This window comes from Sinohyriopsis cumingii, chromosome 11 (genome assembly GCF_028554795.1).
Source record: "Sinohyriopsis cumingii isolate HCF-2022 chromosome 11, ASM2855479v2, whole genome shotgun sequence".
Classification (NCBI taxonomy): domain Eukaryota; kingdom Metazoa; phylum Mollusca; class Bivalvia; order Unionida; family Unionidae; genus Sinohyriopsis; species Sinohyriopsis cumingii.
Genome location: NC_142971.1, coordinates 89,021,195 through 89,041,845, shown reverse-complemented (window position 1 = coordinate 89,041,845; position 20,651 = coordinate 89,021,195). Strand labels below are relative to the sequence as shown.

Genomic DNA, 20,651 nt, shown 5'->3' with positions numbered 1-20,651 from the left:
TCATTATACTATAAGCAAATCATTTGTCTAATTCATAATTTGTCTGAAAACTTATTTATGTAATCACGCTCCGAGAGAGCGTTATCACAGTCTGGATTTTTTTTATCATAATACCGTTTTAGTTCTCGATAGCGTTTTCCCCCACACGCTGAACATAATTGCGTTTTTCCTCGTACTCCAATGCCGCATCTGATACACGGTATCGGTCCTAGACTCCCACCGCGGACCTGTTGAGCATGTTGTCCACAGTATTCGCCTCTGCAGGGTTTGCTACACGGCGCTGATGAATTTAGTTTGATCCACTTGCATTGGTTCATCATATAATATATTTGTCTATTTAAATATTTGTCTTAATTATAATAATGGGTTTTGAAAGACTATCCAGAATAAAACCCATATCAGGTTCTAGATTCGATCTTGACCGGTTAACCGCTGATCCACGACGAAGAGAGTTAGCAGAGGTAATTGGTGTTATCAAGAATGCCAAAGAAGAGTTTCGTCGTGATGGTGCCGCACACACGTGGTCTTCGTATAAAATTATCCTCGGAAACGCGAGCGTTTCTCGGGAAATGCAAGGCATTTCTCGTGACCGTATCATTGATGCTACCATGAACGATACAATCGCGCGTAACATAATTGGGTATCTCGACGATAGAAGATATTTCGTACAGATAAAATTTATTGTTGGAGTCGGCGAGGGAACGTGGATTATCAGAGACAAACTAGACCCTGTTCTTGATGCCAGAAGGGGCGGAAAAACCGTTCTGTTAAGTAAAGACTCAAAACCGGGAGTACTTGTTGGGATTGATATACCATATTATTCCAGAGCGTATCCTGTGACCGCAGTCATTTATGGAATTTATCCGATGAAGAAACCACGCGTTGATAAACTCAAACCGATGAAGGTGTCGCCGTTGACAGAGTCAAGGATGAATTGTGTAGCTGAGCGAGTAATGGAACATTTTAAAAATGCAATGCGAGGAAACGGCCTAACACCGCTAAGACAAACTAAAATAACAGCGTGGGCGACACGAGTAGCGGATAAAGGAGCGTCAATAAATGATGTTGCTGAGCTAGAGCGATTACTAAAATTTCCTATAACGGTTTCATCGTTAACCGGTGAGGTATTGTATGAGTGTAAATACAATTCCCGTGGAACACCAATAACTATTATCGATCATAACAGTCACGCCTGGACTGACTCGGTTAGGATATTTCCGCAAGACCGTGTTGTGAAGTATTATTCGCAAAGCAATTCTGGGAGCATGTTTGATTTTATTTATCAGATAAGTAAAACCGATCCAGTGTCTGTGTGGTTATTCAGAAGTAGCGAAGATGGAGAATATGATCAGTTTGTGAGACCCAACGGGGAAATATACAGAACAATGGCGTTACAGCAGGAAATGAAAAAACTCGCAGAAAAATATCATGCTGGCAACACTGATACGTTACTGACACACTGTTTTACTGTCCCGGGTGTTGTCGCGCATGTAGCCCGGGAACGAAATTCATGGAGACCAACTCCGAAAAGTTTTCTTGCTGATATCCAGCAGAGCTGTGTCGAATACGGACACGGCGGTTTGTGGAATACTCAGTATGATCACCGCGGTATGATATCCGTGGACATGACGGCGTGTTATCCAGGAAGTTTCCTTGGGCGTGGAGAATGCAGCGAATATTTTAAACGGTTTGGCCACGCTGGCAATACCATGACAAGAGTAGCTGTCAACGGTGTTTTACCCGATTTTGACTTGACCGGATTTGCTTGTGTGTCGTCGTTTAAATTCGCTAAGGATTTACATCCTGTGTGTTATGTTTGGTTTGGCAGACATTTCGTTGAGAAGCGATGGGCACCGATAGTGTTATTGCGATACATGCTTGACAGTCGAATACTGTTGTCGCTGACGGTCAGCGAAGCGATTATATGTTATTGTCGTCAAACCGAAGTTTGGTTGCCAACTCCAACGCCGGTTACGTTAGAAGAAGTCATCGAAGATTGGTCACGAGAATATCCAGAAACTTCTATCGACGCTATCATCAAGAAAGCTCCTGAAGTACTTAAAAGCAAACTCAGAAATGATGAAAGCACAGCAAAAGATCTAGGACGAAGAATAATAGGGAAATTCACTCAAGGTGGAGCGTATGATCATAAACAACATCACAGTCGATTAATCATGGACAAGACTGAATTGGATCTTATTGTCGCTGATGCAGCCACGAACAACATGTTCTGTAACCGCGAAGATGTGTTTCTGTCAAACGGGGAAAAACTAGGGACTGTTTTTAGTTATATCGACGGAGAATCATCTCAGTACACACATTTGAGATCTTCGATGCTGGCTTATGTATCCATAAATTTGTTGTCGATGATCAATAGATTCCCCGTTGCCGCAGTGAGAGTTGCAACGGATTCATTTTATATCGATAAAAAACACTCAGCGCTGTTGGATAATGTTATATCGGATGATCCATCGTGGGGCTCGTGGAGAATAAAGAATGAAATGTTACACGGATATTGTGAATCGGCTGATGTTGAAATCGAGGATGAGTATCGCAGCGCAGAAATATCTTCGACGGTTTCGTCGGGGACAACTTCGTTGTTGCCGCCGGTGCACGATCCTGTTACAAGACACAAAACAGTTTATCTGAACGGTCCTGGTGGTTCCGGTAAGACAACTCGAGCGATTGAATTATTTAGAAACTCTGACATGATTGTGCTAACACCCACACACAGACTTGCCAGGGAGATGAGACAACGGGATGTTAACGCGAGCACGTATCACAGTTTTTTCAAATACAGCGGCGGCACGTGGACACCTGAACGAATGGGAACGAAATATATTCCCGAGAAAATCATCTGGGATGAGATAGACACTGTGCCGTTGGATACATTAAAACAGTTTCTGGATTGGCTGCTAAAGAAAAATACCGCAGTTGTTATGTGCGGCGATCATGGCCAACCACCGCCATTTACAGGTGAATCTCCACACGAGTGGCTGAAAACTTTTGTAGATTATTATGAGGAAATAACTAACGATGTTAGAGCACTCGATGAAACGCTGAAAGAGTTTAAGGCACTGATCAGGCTACAAACCAATAAAGTCCAGTGTGAGATAATGCGTGAAATAATTCCAGAGACTTCGCTGAGCGACTTTTGGGAAACGTGGAAACCAGGTGATTTAATTGTGGCAAGTAGAAAGATAGTCAGGGACACACTTCAGCAGCGGTTATTTCAGTTACATCAGAAGAAATTTCCCATGTTGCCAGTGCCGTTGTGTTATAGACCAGCTGATACGCGATTGCAGAATATTGATGTTGATATTCCAGGGCGCCTGACTGCGTCGGGTCCGGAGAAACAGAATTTAGTATTAAATGATATTGTCACAGTTGATGTTGATGCTGTTGAACAGGCACTGAAAATGAGCAAATCCCCGTGGACGCTAGGATACGCTATGACCATCCACAGTTCGCAGGGACTAACTATTTCAGATACAACAGTTTGGATTGTTGATGATCGCATCGAGTGGTCAAATTTAGTTTATTTAGCCGTGTCAAGAGTAAGAAGGATAGGTCAGTTACGAAGAATTGTATTAGATGATGTTGTCAACGACAGCTCAATCGCTGATGACACAATAAGAAAGAAATTAGCCGGTTACAAACAGAGCGACAAAAAAAATGGTAGAGAGTTTGATCCCAAACAAAGTTTGGATGTTGAATTTGTAATACAATTACAACAACAGCAGAATAATCACTGTGCGAGTTGTAATTGTTTATTGCTGTGGCAGTATTCGAAAAACGACCCAAGGCAATTCACCGTAGATAGAATAGATAGCAGTCGCGGTCATACACGTGAAAATGTGATGTTGACCTGTCTTGAGTGTAACCGACGCAGAGGTGTTGCTGCAGTTATTTAAATGATTGAATCACTTCAGTGCGGATCACTTTAGTGATCGGGGTGGTAATTGTGTATCCTCGGGAATCACCTGAAGTTGCTCGCGTTTAAATCCGCGTTGAGGAGCAGTCGAATCTAATCTGTAGATTGCGTTTCTCCCAGTTGATCTGGTTATGCTGGATATCTTATGTGTAGTAACACTCCATGTGGGATCGGTTGCTCTTTTTTTTCCTCCTTCTAGTTCGCCTGGTTCGTATAAATACCTAACGGTGACATTACCCAGCAGTGGGGACGCTAGCGTCCCTGGCTGCGTTGAAACATTTTGTTGCTGTTGTCCGCGTTCACTGACGCGGGGTATATATTTTTTTGTGATTGCATTTACAGGTCTCATGTTTGTTGTTCTGGTAATTTCATTATTCAGTGCGGCTATCACGTTTGGCAGTCTTGCAACCCATTCACGAGATCTCGTATCGTAAATGAATTCCCTCGCGTACTGGTATCCGAATAATCTCTCAGCGAGTGTTCTATTAAATCGCTCAACAATTGCCTGATCCCGATGAATTTCAGTATGTCCTCGTCGTATAACAACGTTATGCTGCTTTGTCAGTGATGACACCGCGCCCTGAAATTCCTTGCCAGGATCAACTTGTAATAATCGTGGCCAGTTTAGAGGTCCTCGCTGATAAATTCGTTTAAACGCAGAGGCAACTTCAGTGGCTGTTTTAGTCGCTAACGGTTCTGCTTCTTTGTATCTACTGGCAACATCAACTACTGTTAGCGCGTATTTGTATGTTTTTCTACGGACAGTATCATGAGGCAGGAATAGTATGTCAGCCTGATGAACTTCATTGGGGGTACTAACATCAAAATGTGCAAAGTTGATTTGTCGAGGTGGTGGTAAGTAGATTTGCCATATTGCTTGTTTTGATAGCCAATTTTTGGCAACCTCGCGTGTTACTGATGCCGCGTTGGCGAGTTTATTAATTGCTGAGTTACCTCTCCAGTATCCGATTGGGGAATAATAAATCGCTTCCATTGTTATTAATTATCCAGCGCCTAATGCTAATTTAGATTTCATCGCTGATCTTATTAACCAATTAGCGAGTGACTCCTTAAATGATTTATTTTTTATGGCGCTTAGTGCATGAATTAATTTCACATCCGCGATATGCCTGTCTTGTAGATCTTTACTTCGATAAGCAACATCATGTATGTGACACGCTGCGTCGATAGCGTTTATCGGATACTCTCCCGGTTTTGGTTTAGACTGTTCATCAAGTCTGATATCTAGTCGTGTCCCTGGACCGCAGTAATTGTATCCTGGGAGATGTTTTTCTCCGGGATACTTTGCCCAGGGAGTTCCGGGGAGCTTTCCAAGTTTGGCTGCAATGTCACCTCCGCTAAATTCTCGCTTTTTTTTTGAAATCTAAATTTTTTTGTGCCACATCGCGTACACTTACCAGAAAGTGCTTGTCTGTTATTTTTTGTTGTAATGGTTGTTAGATCATTCGTAGGGGTTCGTGCCTTACACTTCACACAATATAGATCCATAATTATTATTCTTTATATACAAATGGAAATTACAGATTTTTCTGCGACGCGAAGAAAGGAGCCAGTTAAGCATAATTCAGTGCTACCAAACTCTATCAGAATGATCATCATAGGACCGTCAGGATCGGGTAAAACGCAACTGCTGTTGAACATGATAATGAAGTGGATGAAGTGGGATAAGCTGTATTTGGTAGCACCATCTGTAGATGATCAGCGATGCTATAATGTTATAAAAGATTTTAATGAGAGTGCAAAAGCGCTGAGTGAAGACGGCGAGGAAGTAGTTGAATTTATCACTGATATCGAAGAAGCTCCCAGCGTTGAAGACCTTAACGGGGAAATAAATAACCTAGTAGTGTATGATGATGTGATGCTGGACAAGCAAAAAAATCCTGCAAGAATATTTTCCCGGGGTCGTCATAAAAACACCGATGTCATTTATATTACTCAACGTTACACACAAATACCAAAAGTAATCAGGGATAACTGTAATCTTCTTGCTGTGTTTAATGGAGTTGATGTTCATACGCTGAGAAATATTCATCAAACCTGGTGTAGCGGCGATATGGATATTAATAAGTTTAAGAATTTCTTTAGTCACGCTCAAAGAAACCAGCACGGATTTGTGACAATAAATTTACACGACCCGCGGACACGATACCGTATCGGACTTGATACATTGTATGGTTAACATAAAAATGTTTTTCCTTGGAAACTCATTTCGTAGAGCAGCAGAGGGGGGGGGGGGGGGCTGGACCGACCGACCGTGTCAATGATGACCCGCGGGGGAATAGTTTCAGATTTATTGAAGTAAACCAAGAACGTCAGCGCGCGGATGTTATTGCATTTCCCCGGTCGTCGAAGAGTCTCTCCGAGAGAAATTATTCGACGTTCAGGGATATTTTTTTTTTATTCTGTGGTCGTCATGGAAAGGTTTATCGTCGAAATAAGTAAACCGAAACTGTTTTTGTCTATTCAGTACTATTTTAGTTTCGGTCTGTTCACCCCCCTCTGCTGCTTTTGTTTATTAGGAGATTCTATGAAAATCATAAGGTAATAGATAAATTAGTTTTGTTTATAAAGAGGTTAAATTCTGTATACATCAGTATTTTGTACTTGAGCTTGTACAAAATCAATGTCACTCTGTTCATGCCTAGTGACATTTACTTTGTAAACAACATAATACATAGCTAAACTGTTCTCTATGACTGTGGATTAAATATTCAGATCATTATTAATTGTAAACATGTTTACTTGAATCTGAATATAGAACATTGGTTTCTCACTTGGCAATTTCTAAACGTGTTGACCACTTTGAACGTTTTTAAGGAGACTGACCTACATCTTGGGTCTGTTATTGTGTCTGAGCTTTTTATATAACATTGATTACTTGAAAAAATTGCACATGCTTGCCTTATGAGCTGAAGCAGAATCAGTCTTACTTTTGTGTTCAGTTTTTAATTTGGTTGGAATTATTTATTCAGATTATTATTCACTTGAATTACACAGTGCCCAATAATATTCTTGGTATCAAACATTAATTTGGAAAGATAATAAATTCAGACAAGGACCTTTTGGATTATATTATTGTGATACGTCAAAAGGCTGTTAGCACATTGTCACACTTCAGGTCATTGGCACATTATCACGTTCGACACTACATGCACATCAACATATTCAATGTCTGAATTTTTTTTGGAATATCACTGGAAATAAATTGGAACTTAATACATTTTGACTTGTGATAGAACTCGTATGACTCTTTGGGATTTAATTCACAATAATTTAAGTTCTTTTAAATGTTTACTTTGCATACTGGGAAATAAATTGTTTGTTAACTTTTACAAAACTTGCTGGTTGTCGCATTTTTCTGTTACTTAGTTTAAGATACAGAGTCGTAAGAATATGCTTTCTTTAGCATCCTACACTGTGTGGTCAGCAAACTAGTGGCTGTTGGCTATCATACAACGTGTTGATGATACAGTTTAGGTTTTAGATTGTAGAACATTGAGTCTTGTCCACCTCAAAGGCTTGTTGATGGTGTATTGTAATGGTTTGCAGTAGATGACTAATTTATTATTTATTCCAACAGTGTTTATGATATAGTGTGTATTGGATAGTAGATTATCTGCTGTGAGTCTCTTGAAACTTCGTTTTAATGGTATATTGGGTATTGATCATTCCAATAGCGTGTTGATGGTATAGTGTGGGTCAATGAGAAGATATAAATGGATGTTGGTCACTCTAATTGTCAGTTTGGTGGTAAGAGTGGGATCGAATAGAAAATAAATTCTTTTCTTAACAATTGCATTTTTATATGTTATTTTTTGAGCGTGGAAAAAAGTCTATACCAAAGTAATCTTAATGTTTAAAATTAACTAGTGCTCCAGAATTCTCATGAGTTACACACTGGCTGGAATTAGGTCTTTCGTACATCACTTATGTAGACTAAAGTTTTCGCACAATGATTCCGACGGCGTTAAGCTTGGGGCAGCATTTTCGTATCAATAACAAGAAGTTTCGTGTTTGAGCAGGAGCGAAACGATGCCATTTTACGGCCAAGTCGTCCAGTGAATCATCAATGTTATATTTAGAGACATGATAACGAACCAAAGTAATTTCTGAAGGATGATAAAAATGTATGGATTTTATCTGTCGAGACTGGAATGTTCTCAAGAAACTAGAATTCATATTCTTCATTTCTGTGTCTCATTAAACCCCCAACGACTGCATTCAAGAACCATTATTTTATCAGTGTCGGGACCGTAGCGTGATTCAAAGGAGACCAGTATTGTATGCTGGTATCATTCGAAAGTACATTTCCAAGAAGACCGCTGCCTACGACTCTCGAGATAAAAAGTAGAGACATGTTCTATAGAGAGAAAGGACATTGGGCTCCAGAAGACCAGCACGAGGAATAGCAGAAGACAAACCCATGCTAGTGAAGAAATTCAAAAACAAGGCAGTATAAAAATAAGGCGATAAACGAAGTTTTGTGTTGTGTTTTGAAGTTTAATTATGATTTGATGACAATATAACAATACACGTAAAAGTGTATCTGTCTTGATTTGTGCTTCTATTACGGGTAAGATGACACAAATCCACACGCACATACATGTCTGATAATGGTATATTTTTCCAATAAATAATCACTTTCTCAGTAATGCTGATGTCAAATAAGTATAAACGAATTGCAACAGTAAGCCAGTGACCTGATACATGGTTATTTTTCTTTCCTTTGTGCGTTTTCAGACTAGAGGAGAACAATGTTACAAATTCTGCCTTCAATTAATGTGAACAAATTAAGTATGACATCATTTGCTTCTAGGTCATATTTCATTCACTGTGCGATAAACAAAACACAAAACATTTGTAACAAGTGAACTAACAGTGCGTGAAGTCAGTGTATCAAATCTAGAGAAAGCATCTCGTTAATTTGTAACAAACTGGAAAGAAGCAATGGCTTCGCAACAACACTTTCTGCTATCAGATTTGTAAAAATGATAAACAATACTTAAAAAGTCCCACTTCGTTTCATTAAAGAAAATGTCCGTTTAGGATGTCATTTCCATATTCCTCGTACCCATTGTGCCATCTCCACTGTTGTATCCTGATCGCCATATCTATGTTACATTCCCGTTATTAGCCATAGAGGCCCGTGCATATTATATCTATGAACGTTCTAACATTACATTAACGTTAGATGCCGGACAAACCCAGCATGTTCAAGTAAGACTCACCCATAACATTAAAATCTTACATTCCCCATTAGAAAGGCCCACGATGTTAACTCTTGGTCGACATTTTAACATTTGATTTCCCATCCTGTCTCCAGACTGCTATATTATGATAATGTCTATTTTGAAACTCAATTTGACATTTAGTGTCTCATTTTGACCTCAGAGTGGCATATAGTGTTATTCCTATTTACATGTTTAGTACAGGAATTCTCATCTGGAGACCAGGGTATCATATAATCTTTCAAAATTTAAAAATGTGAGGCCAAAACGCCCTCACATTTTAATCTTATGAGAAAAGAGAAGAAGAAAAAACATAAAACGATTGAATATATGATTTCTAATGTTTGAGTCTAGATCGAAGTTCTATACTAAATTTAGGTTTGCAATGTCGTCACTTTCTATGCGGAAGAGTTCCTATGGTAATTCCTACATAGCAGATATACAACAACAATTTTATTCATCCACTAAAACGATTTACTATTTTAATATTCAAACTAATCCGTTCAAGTAAATTAATGATCGGTTTGAACGAATCACTAATCGGTTATAATCATTTATCAACTCGAAAGAAAGATTTAGCAGTCCTTTATAGGAAATTACTAGACCCTTGTAACGATGAATTACTCCGTTCGAATGATGTTACAACGTTCAAACAAATTTGTAATCTGTTCGAACAATTTACTAATCAATTATAACGATATAGTAATTCGTTCAAAAATGAATTAGTAATCAGTTTGAATGATTTCATAATTCGTCATAACGATTTACTAATCCGTTATAACGATGAGCATATTGTTTCAGACAAAAATAGTAATCCATTCAAACTATTTATTAATCAATTATAACGATTTACCATTCCGTTAGAACTATTTACTATCCTGTTATGACAATTTACTTTTGTGTTCAAACAAATTAGCAAGCCGTTGGAACGATTTACTAATACGTGATTGCAATTAAATTCTTATTTGTCAGTGACAATATATCGGCGACGTTGAATACATTTTTTTACCAGTGTTCAGTATTATAGATTGTTGACATGTATTTGCTTGGTAAATATGCAGTATAGGTTCATGTCTCTTAATACAGAACAAATGTACCGTTAAGTAAGAAACCCCTAAAATGTAATGCAGGCTAAATTTACGTCATGCTAGGTCAATAAACAGATAAAATAGATTTGATTCAGAATATATATATATATATATATATATATATATATATATATATATATATATATATATATATATATATATATATATATATAGACTCTATGGTCTTAAAAAGAGTAATATAATTAAATCCAAAATAATCCTAGAAATACTAACACAAGTCTTAATGAATAAAGTTCTGAATAATCGTTAGTGGAATTCCAAATAATTTCCATCACAGAAGGTGTTGATGTGCCTGTAGTGGCCTGTAGCCTCTACTGTACAAATGTACCAATTACCTGAATTGTAATGATGTGCCAACAGTCTTTTATTGAATAGCAGTAATATAACCCAATGTTTCCTTGTCTGAATTCACTTCCCAGTTAATATCTCTTTCCAAAAATATTACAGACTACTTTGTATTTCCAGAGAATAATACATAACGTCACCCAACCAAAATCTGAATACAACAATATAAATGATGTATGCCCAGTTGTTAATTTTCATCCAAACAAGATTTATATATATATATATATATATATATATATATATATATATATATATATATATATATATATATATATATATATATATATATATAAACAAGACATAAAAGGAAAACCCGGAATTAGAGTTCATTATTCTAGAAGAATCTAAATTATTACTAGGTCTGTTACTAAAATTATAATTTAAAAAACATGGTAAACACAATGTTCTGACTCAGACCAAGATAAATATGTTTATTCTACTGATAATTATCGTACTATTAAACTCACATTTGTAGAGAAAATATTAGCTATTCAATTGTTGTTTACAGAATAAATAAAATAAAATCAGTGATTCAGGTCAGGTGGACGACGAACTTGGACAAGGTCAGCTACAACATACAATTTTACATAATCCCTATCATATAACATAGCATATAATACAATTATATATATATATATATATATATATATATATATATATATATATATATATATATATATATATATATATATATATGCGTGAGAAAGTATGAAGAAGACATTAACTACTACAACTTATTTTTAAGAAGGCAACTTCTCTTCAAAGTAGGTTGCTAGATTTGTGTCGTCATGTGACTCGGAATGCCATAGGTCAGATCCTAATTTTAGCAACGACGTAATTTCGTCTCGTCTGTCAGCGGATTAAAGACATGACGAATACTATGCTCACGATTTTTGAGAAAATAAATGATATTCCGATCGATATCATGCATCTATATCTAGATGAAAGGTCGTTCAATTTTGCTGGGTCGGCTAGTAAGCGGCTACACCATGCCGACACCAATGGTGTCGGCGAATTCCAACTTTTCGATAAGGAATGGACTCTGACCCTACACCCCAGCATAAATATCCAAATATAAAAAATGGGGTGGCAAGGGTCAGAAGAAACTCGGTCTAGTATTACTCTTACCGTGCTGTATATCCTACGTCATATTCAACCTATGAATTGAATATTTGTCTTAGCCCGTACACCTTATCTGCAAGGTAAGGGTTATGGTTAGGATCAAGAAACCAAAATGGCACAGATCGAGGTAAACCTGTTGATGTTTTTGACAATTTTTGTGGGTAAGTTCACACTTTTATTCATCTGAAACTATACAGGTGCCAAAATCCAAACACAATTTACTGGTCAAGAGTGCGCTTCGTACTTTAGGCACGCTGATCTCACTGTAATCAAATTGTTACCGTATAACTTCGTTTTCTGTATTAGGTTCCATGTATTTATTCACTAGCAGGATATGAAAGAGAGAGAGAGAGAGAGAGAGAGAGGGAGAGAGAGTCTGTCGTTTTATCAATAAACTGCAATGGAATCTCTGACAACACGAAATCATCTTATCTATACCAGTGTTAATTTGTGGTACAGATGAGGTGATTTTGTGTTTTCCGAGATTTCATCCTACTTTATTGATAAACGTGACAACACGAAATCACCTTATCTGTACCAGTGTTAATTTATGGTACAGATAAGGTGATTTCGTGTTGTCAGAGATTTCATCGTACTTTATTGATAAAACGCTAGACTCTTGGAGAGAGAGAGAGAGAGAGAGAGAGAGAGCTATTCGAGGTGTCATATGAGATATCAAAGTTAAACTCTAGCACTTAATAAAATAAGATCAGTAATTAGTATTTTCATGGCTCCTAGTTTCCTTGATACACATTAAAGTGGTTGTAGGTTTTACATTTCTTTTCTCATTAATGAATTTGTTGATGAACCAGAGGTACCAGTATTATAGTAGTCTTATCTCGCCCTGTTAGAGCATATGAGTTTACACAAAACTGACCCCCCCCCCGCGAGAACCACAGAAAAGATAAAGATTAATAGAAGGAAATCAAATTCGAGAAAATGTAAGCAAAATATATTATAGTTGCCGTGCATTGGCGTCTAAAAGTGTAACTCATGCGTGTGCACTTTCGTCAAGCACGCGGGCCGTATAAGCGGTTTGGAAAGTCATACCAGTAGCTTGCACATGCGTGGGTCGGCGGTTCTTTCTGGGGCTTTCCCGTGTTCTTCCTCCGCCATTAATACTGGCCGCCATGTATTGCCTATCTTGTGCTGAAAAATGGCGTTAAACCCTATAACAACAACAACAACAACTACAGAGCTTGCACATGCTTGGTGTACGTTACTACCATGATGATCACAAAATAAACCAATGTTGACATACACCATGGTCCGTCATTCCTATTATGGACGTTAAGGGACAGACCATTTCATGTAGGGGCAGGGTGGAGAGGCATTGGGATTTTCTTTCCAACCATGATTATTTCTATCTGAATAGAAATTTCTTTTCCAACTAAACTTGTGGTATTTTTCTACATATCAGAGGAAGAGAGTTTGATTTTTTTTAAAATTCTGTACACCACAGTAGTGAATAGGGACCCTATTCACTACTCACCACCTTCTCTAGTACCGTTTAATGCTCGGGTCCCTACACCATATTGCGTTGGTTCTATGACCAATTGTCTTGAAAGTTTACATTATAAAATGTTGTGTGGGATACCAAACCATATCACAGCCTCTTCGCCATATTTATGCTAAACGTGTTAAGATGTTGATTATAATTATTAAGGCCAGTGATAATTAACTATAGTAAGTATTTACTGCATAATATGTGTAAATTAGAAAAGTTATTTTCGTCAAAAATCGATGTGTTGTTATAAATAATTATGCCAATTTTATTATTGAATTTTGGTAAGGGATAATTAACACACGTCGTTCACATCAAATTTTGGTGCTTTTCCCTCGCATGGCCGTTTAGTACACATTTTGATATACACTGATTTTGTTTGTAATTGCATACACATCCATAGCCTTTATTTTGGAGAGAGAGAGAGAGAGAGAGAGAGAGAGAGAGAAGGAGGGGGCACGTAAGGGGTATAATGTCTCAAATCCGGACAGAAACAGAGGTCAAAACCCCAAAATGAAGTCGGCTAACTGTTTATGATAAAGAATAAGAGTACTTGTAACAACCGAAACAACAACAACAAGGACTATATATTATTACTTTAGAAAAGTGCCAAAACACGAAACAAGTGAAATTGCTTGAAACAGGTGTTACTGTGTTTCCTTTTCCACGAAATCAATGGAAATTAAAGATTTTCACTTGTTTCACGATACTGACAAAAATATGAAGGTTGCCGATAAGATTGAACCATCATGTGTTTCATTTTTCTGAATGCAGTCTCACCTGCTTCGTTGGTTAATACTCCATGTACAGAGCAAAGCTATATTTCATGATTTATTTTTATTTCTGCTCTTGTAAGTGATAAAGTTGAATGCATGCATGAACTTAATTGACATCTATCTGTGCTACGTGTAACTGAATAAGAAATTCGTAGAGCATGGAACGTACTACTGCGAGTTTTCTCTAAGCTTTCCCACCACGTTTAAGATCTTTTGGATTGTAATGATTGTTTCGGAGGTCAATAAAAGACTGTCGAAAAGATAGAATGAACTTCGGACAAGAGGCGTACACGTATGCTATTATTATACTTGCGTACACGTATACTATTCTTATGTTTCTTACTGTCTGTGGTAATTTCAAATGTGACCACACCCATCATATGCCATAGCTGTATATACAAAGTCTCTGTGATCACTATGATCAGCTTTGCATATAATTACTAGTGCCCTCTATGTACAACATACCATTTAGTGAAAACTCGATACGATTGATCTGTGGTCACTTGAAATTTCGCACATGACACAATGCAGTATGTTGTGTCTGCACATCCAATGATTTCCGGTGTTCATTGCCAAATTAATCGTGTTCGCTGGACAAATCTTACCACAGTACGTTTCTAAACTGTTACACGTGTCTCGATCCTTCGTTTAGTTGCTAATATGAAAAATGTTCTCCCACAAATCGGTTTTTCAGTGGAACAAAGTACCATTCACCCTAACCCCCAATCCTGCAAACCCCAACCCCCATCGCTCGTTTTGTCCATTGAAACCTAAACATAATTGTATAAATGTGCACATGCACCACACATTCTTATCTAACTTGAGAAGGCCTAGGATTTGAGCCACCCTTTGTTTGCATATCCAACAAGGAAGTTTTCTTTTGCTTCAGTTAATAAAACAGCCCATACTCAAATTTTTTACTTTATATCTGATAAGAGAGCGTTATAGCATCCATAGCAACAAAGGCATCAGTAAACAATATGCGTGTGTTTTAGATTTTTAACGTAGCTTGAACGTTGTTTAGTCATATCACTACGATGTCTGCAGTGTGGATAATTATAGTGATGTCTAGCACTGGGATATCATGCCACAGTCGTGTAGCATCATGTTCCCCCAGTAGTATATCCTGAAACATGTCCAAACAGTCCTAACACTAAATCTCGTAATGCTGAGCGCCAAGAGAGGCAGCTGTAAGTACCAATTTGATGTCTTTGGTACAACGCGGCCGGCGTTCGAACCCGCGATCTTCTGCATCCAAGGCGGACGCTCTGACCACTTAGGTCACAGTAAATAATTTGTATTCAAAGAACTATTTGGCTTATGAAGAATATATTTAATTTGTTATGACCCCCCCCCCCCATCTCCGAATTACAGCTTGGGTTTGCTTAGTGTTTGGCGGCACATCGTGATTGCTAAGATTATATTGTGCTGAGTCAAGTGTCTCGCACAAGGATATAACACGCTAGCATATCTGGGTTGATACTATCTTGGGAATGTAACCCCCCCCCCACCTTTCTGATAAACACAGTAACTATTGAGTCACACTGGCTACTCAATTACGCCAAAGCGTGATAGATCGAGAACAAGGGAAAGATTGACTAGGTAATTATCTGAGGAGGGGAAAAAAAGCCAATACATATATGAGTGAACCAATCGATAGCTAACATGAAAGATTTACTTCGGAGCTCATTTGAAACTTACTGACAGAGAGTATGACAGAGATACAGGTAGACAGAGAAACACATATACCTTCGCATGCAGCTAAATACACGCATTATACACACACACACACACACACACACACACACACACACACACACACATATATATATATACGTGTGTGTTATACATGGTGGTCAGTACATAGTTACATACATACATACATACATACATATGCAGACAGACAGACACTGCTGCAGCTTTTCCTCCATTTCTCCCCAGGAGTCACATTTATTGAGAAAATAATACAAATTAATGTCGATTGCCATAAAGAAAAAGAGGGCATCCCTTCATCATTGATTATTTAATTATCAATGTTCACGTGACATTAAAGCAATTTATTTAAAGGTTTATAAATGCACGCAGACACCAAGCCCGTAGAAACTTCTGTTCATGCAAATAGACACCGAACCACCACAAATATATATTCTTTCATATAGCCACCGAGCCATCACAAACGTATATATATATATATATATATATATATATATATATATATATATATATATATATATATATATATATATATATATATATATGCATACCGACACCAAGCCGTCACCAACACATTCTGAAGAGTTCACTTTACAGATGTTATTTAAAACATTGTTCCAGCTTTGTTGCTACCGTAAATAATTGGATGTTACTACTTTAAACAATCCTGCAGTCATGAACCTTACTAAAAATAGAAATACTACAACCACCATCACTACTGTTACTAAATTTCAGTCAACTGTTGCTGCAGTAGGAGTATTAGTAATATTAGTAGTAATAGAGTAGGTGGTATTAGTAGCCAGGCTCTTTCAGAGGATGACAGATGCCCGGGCCACTTCGAAAGTTCAGGCCACTAGAGCCTTGTCATATTGAAATTTGGAGTTGAATCGAATGCCAAAATAATCCCATATAATTTATTTTGTAAAGATTTAAAATACAACTAAGTGCACAACCAGAGTATTTAAGAGAGCTAAAACAACTGATACAAATATGGGCCATTTAGAGCCTGAGGCCCGAGCCATTATAGCCCGTGCTCCTCCCGTCTTTGATTGAGTTTGTTAGCTGAAGAGAACTCGTAATATCTTTTGTCTTTTCAGGTCATGCGAAGACATATACTACTTGCTATGACTATGGTTATACGACTGCAAAATACTGCGAATACGACTGTTGTGGATCAGGTGGCTATCAGTATTGCTGTAATACATACAGATACAGAACAGAGTAACTAAATGTTATATAATACTGCGTACATATTTTTTTGAAGCATCAATTACGCTTGAAACCATTGAAACTGTCAGCTTTTGATATATTTTGCTTTTTACTATCCTTTTTGCGCGTCTCACTTTTGCGAAAAATCCCCCAAAATGAAAGATTTTACTTCATTTATTTAAAACCAAGTCTTAAGCCTGAATTAATCTCTATATGGAAAATATAGTGAAGTGTCCATCCATCAATCCATTTTTTGACTTTTTTCCTTTAACAGGGTTCGGGGGCCCCGAGTGGCCGAGTGGTCTAAAGCGCTCTCCGTTACGGATCACTGCCATCTCACCTCTGTCTGCATGGGTTCGAGTCTCAGATTCGGCCAATGTGGATATGTGAGAAAGCTTGCCAGTAGCTTCTCGAGGGTCGGTGGTTCTTTCCGGGGATTTCCCGGGTTCTTCCTTCACCATTAATACTGGCCGCCATGTATAGCCTATCGTGTGCTGAAAAATGGCGTTAAACCCTACAAAAACAAAAAACATTTAACAGGGTTCCCTCGCTTCCGAGGAATCCGGAAAAAGTCAATAGAACAAATAGGTTTATTCATGACCAGGAAAAGCCCTTGCAGTATACAGATATTGATCAAAGTCAGGAAGGAACTGGGCACCGAATTGTAACTAAAATATTCAATTTAATTTATTGAGTTCTTACCGGAATATCGTGACTCTTCAGCAAGCTGAGATAAAGATGCAAAATAGATCATTTTGGTGCTTGCCATAAACATATTTTAAAGTCTTTCCAAGTGCCCAGATGACTGGACTAGTAAACTCCTTTCCTCCTTGTCCGCGACATTTGAATACTTGCTTTGTTGTTGAAGCTACGAAGACCAGTTTTGCGTCACAGTGTGTTTATATGGCAGTAGTGAATGGGGTCAACCTAGCGTCAAGGGGAATTAGCATTACAGAACCCCTTGGGTCACTCTAGCGTCAAGGGAAATTTAACATGGGGAAAAAATCGTGGGTCACTCTAGCGTCAAGGGGAATTGAACATGGGAAAAAGTCTTGGGTCACTCTAGCGTCAAGGGAAATTGAACATGGGAAAAAAGTCTTGGGTCACTCTAGCGTCAAGGGAAATTGAACATGGGATTTTTTTTTTATAAAAAAATAAAAAAAAATAAAAAAAAATAAAATAAATAAAAATGGGGTAGGCAATTGAAAGTAGATCTCTTTTCGAGAAATTGGAGTGGCCCTGAAAAGGGCCTTTGGGTTTCTTCTTCTTCTTCTTCTTCTTCTAACTCCTTAACTTCTTTATCCATCCCCTTATTTTTTCCATCATTCCTTTCTTCTTCTTCTTTTCTGTTTCCGTTATCCAGTCCGGGTGACCCATGGCTCGGAACGTTTCCTGGACTTTGATCCAATTTTGATTGAGTCTCTCAAACTCTGCCTCTTTCTTTTTGTTTTCCTGATCTTTTCTTTCTTTATTCCATCTCTCTTTAATCTTCTTTACCTCTACCTCCATCACTTTTCACATCAACTCCTCTCCTTTCTTCAGTCTGTCCTGACCTCTCTCCACAAAAGAGCACTCTGTCCCATGTGACATATTTTCAAGAAAGCACCTGACTTTGCTTGCATTGTCAAGTTCTTCCTTTAGGCTTCCCACTCTGACATAGGTGGGATTTATCATACCTCTCAATCTCTTTTCCTCCTCTTCTATCATTTCTGCTATCACTTCTTTTGCTACGTTTAGGCATTTAGCGTAGTCCAGATACTCTGCTATCTTCCATTCTTTTTCTAGTCTCTCCACTACATATATACCATCCATTATCCAATTGTATATATGTACCAAGTTGTTGAACAACTCACTTGCAACCACCATCTTCGTTTTTATTATTCCGTAGAATGGTTCAAACATCAAACCTTGTGGGTTCTTATAGTTAAAGCGCGTACGTGAAGGAAAACATCCCCATAAAACAAAATTGATATTACCTAGATCATAACCAAACAACGCGCGGACGTGAAGGAAAACATCCCCTACTTTTCTCATTCCATGTAATATACTATCCACATAAGTGAAGCAGCAATACACAAACCCCAAATCTACTATCCATACACGCAAAGCATTAAAATTAAACCCAAATCTACTATCCACACAAACGTACATGAGCACTTACAAACATACACACACACACACACACACACACACACACACACAAATAAAAAAGAGTCATTGTTCATATTCACACTACTCTACATGCACACATTGGCAAATCGATTATTATTTCTTTTCTAGAGTATTGGGTAGCCCTGAAAAGGGCTGTTTGTTTTTGAACTCCAGTGCCACCTGGTTAATGATGGCACCTTCCAGGACTGGCACCACACACACATCTTCCCCAGTCTCCTTTCACTCTTTTTGGGGGTAGAGCAGAGGCGGGATAAGTGGCTTCAGAACCCCAATCTTCTGTCTCTGGGATTCTGAAATTTCTTCTGTCCTTTTCTTCCTCTTCTTTGTTTCTTCTCTCTTCCTCTTCTTTTTTTCTTCTCTCCTCCTCCTCCACCTCTTCCCTATCTCTTCTCTCCTCCTCCTCTTTCATCCTTACCTCTTCTATGATAGCCACTGCAGCCAGCTCGTTTACTATACGCCTGGCATATTCCAGGTGTATCTGGAGTTCAAAAAGTTTTTCAAGTCTCCTACTCATTTTCTGGTGTTGATCAATCAACAAGGGTAGCTAGACTGCCGAACGATTTTTAATTTATACTAAAAGCGCGGACGTGAAGGAAAACATCCCCCTAAAACAAAATTGATATTACCTAGATCATGACCAAACAACGCGCGGACTTAAAAGAAACACTCACTGACTCTTTTATACTACCCATCACTATTCTAAAAAATTTCATTAAATTAATAATATACTATCCACAAATTCAAACCAGTCAAATCAAACCCAAATATCTGCTATCCACGCACGTTAAACAGCAAAAAAAAGAAACATCATCATAATCTACTATTCACACAAACGTACTTGAGCCCTTACAATCACTCACACATATTAACCTATACAATCACACCAGAAATGAGTGAGTGTTTATATTCACACTACTCTACATACACACATTGGCAAATCGATTGTTATTTCTTTTCTAGAGATTGGGGTAGCCCTGAAAAGGGCTGTTTTTTTTTTTGTTTGCGTCAGATTGAAGCTAGGGCCATCTTTTAGTTTCTAAGAATGTGACGTCCTCTGAAGATAGACTTTCTGACGATAGGTCTGCTTCTTCGGAAAGAGAAGAAGAACTCTTTGGTGTCGATACGACAATCGACAAAACCTCTGTCAGGTTCAGGTTGCTGCTGCTGCTGTCTCTGAAGTCTGTACTTCTCTGTCCATTCTTCTTTCTCCCTGTTCACTTCTTCTCTGAAGAGCTCTTCTATTAGGTCTTCAGTGACTTTTAACATTCTCACATTCTCTATCTCTTCAGCTTTCGGTATCAGACTGTGTCTGACCCTATGCAAATTCACGTAGGCTTCGTTTAGCTTAGCTAGTTTGGAGCACATCTTCGTAGGAGGATGAGTCGACAATGGATGGTTTGACTGGAAACTACCCCGGTTCTTAAAGTCAAAGCGCGGACGTGAAGGAAAACATCCCTACACGGTTTTCGAGCCGGAACGTTTAATGAGTGCCATGAGAGAGATAGAGAGAAGTCAAAG

The 20,651-nt window shown here is 38.1% G+C and overlaps 1 protein-coding gene across 1 annotated transcript in view; it reads left to right on the top strand.

Annotated features, from left to right (window-relative positions):
* Positions 1 to 11,758: 11,758 nt before the first annotated feature.
* The window catches only part of LOC149788943 (uncharacterized), a 60,118-nt gene continuing 51,225 nt past the window's right edge, over positions 11,759 to 20,651 (top strand). The window contains exons 1-2 of the mRNA XM_089975086.1: positions 11,759 to 11,920; positions 16,850 to 16,973. Coding sequence (XP_089831212.1) covers positions 11,872 to 11,920; positions 16,850 to 16,973 — 173 coding nt within the window. The 5' untranslated portion in view covers positions 11,759 to 11,871. The remainder of the gene's footprint in view (positions 11,921 to 16,849; positions 16,974 to 20,651) is intronic.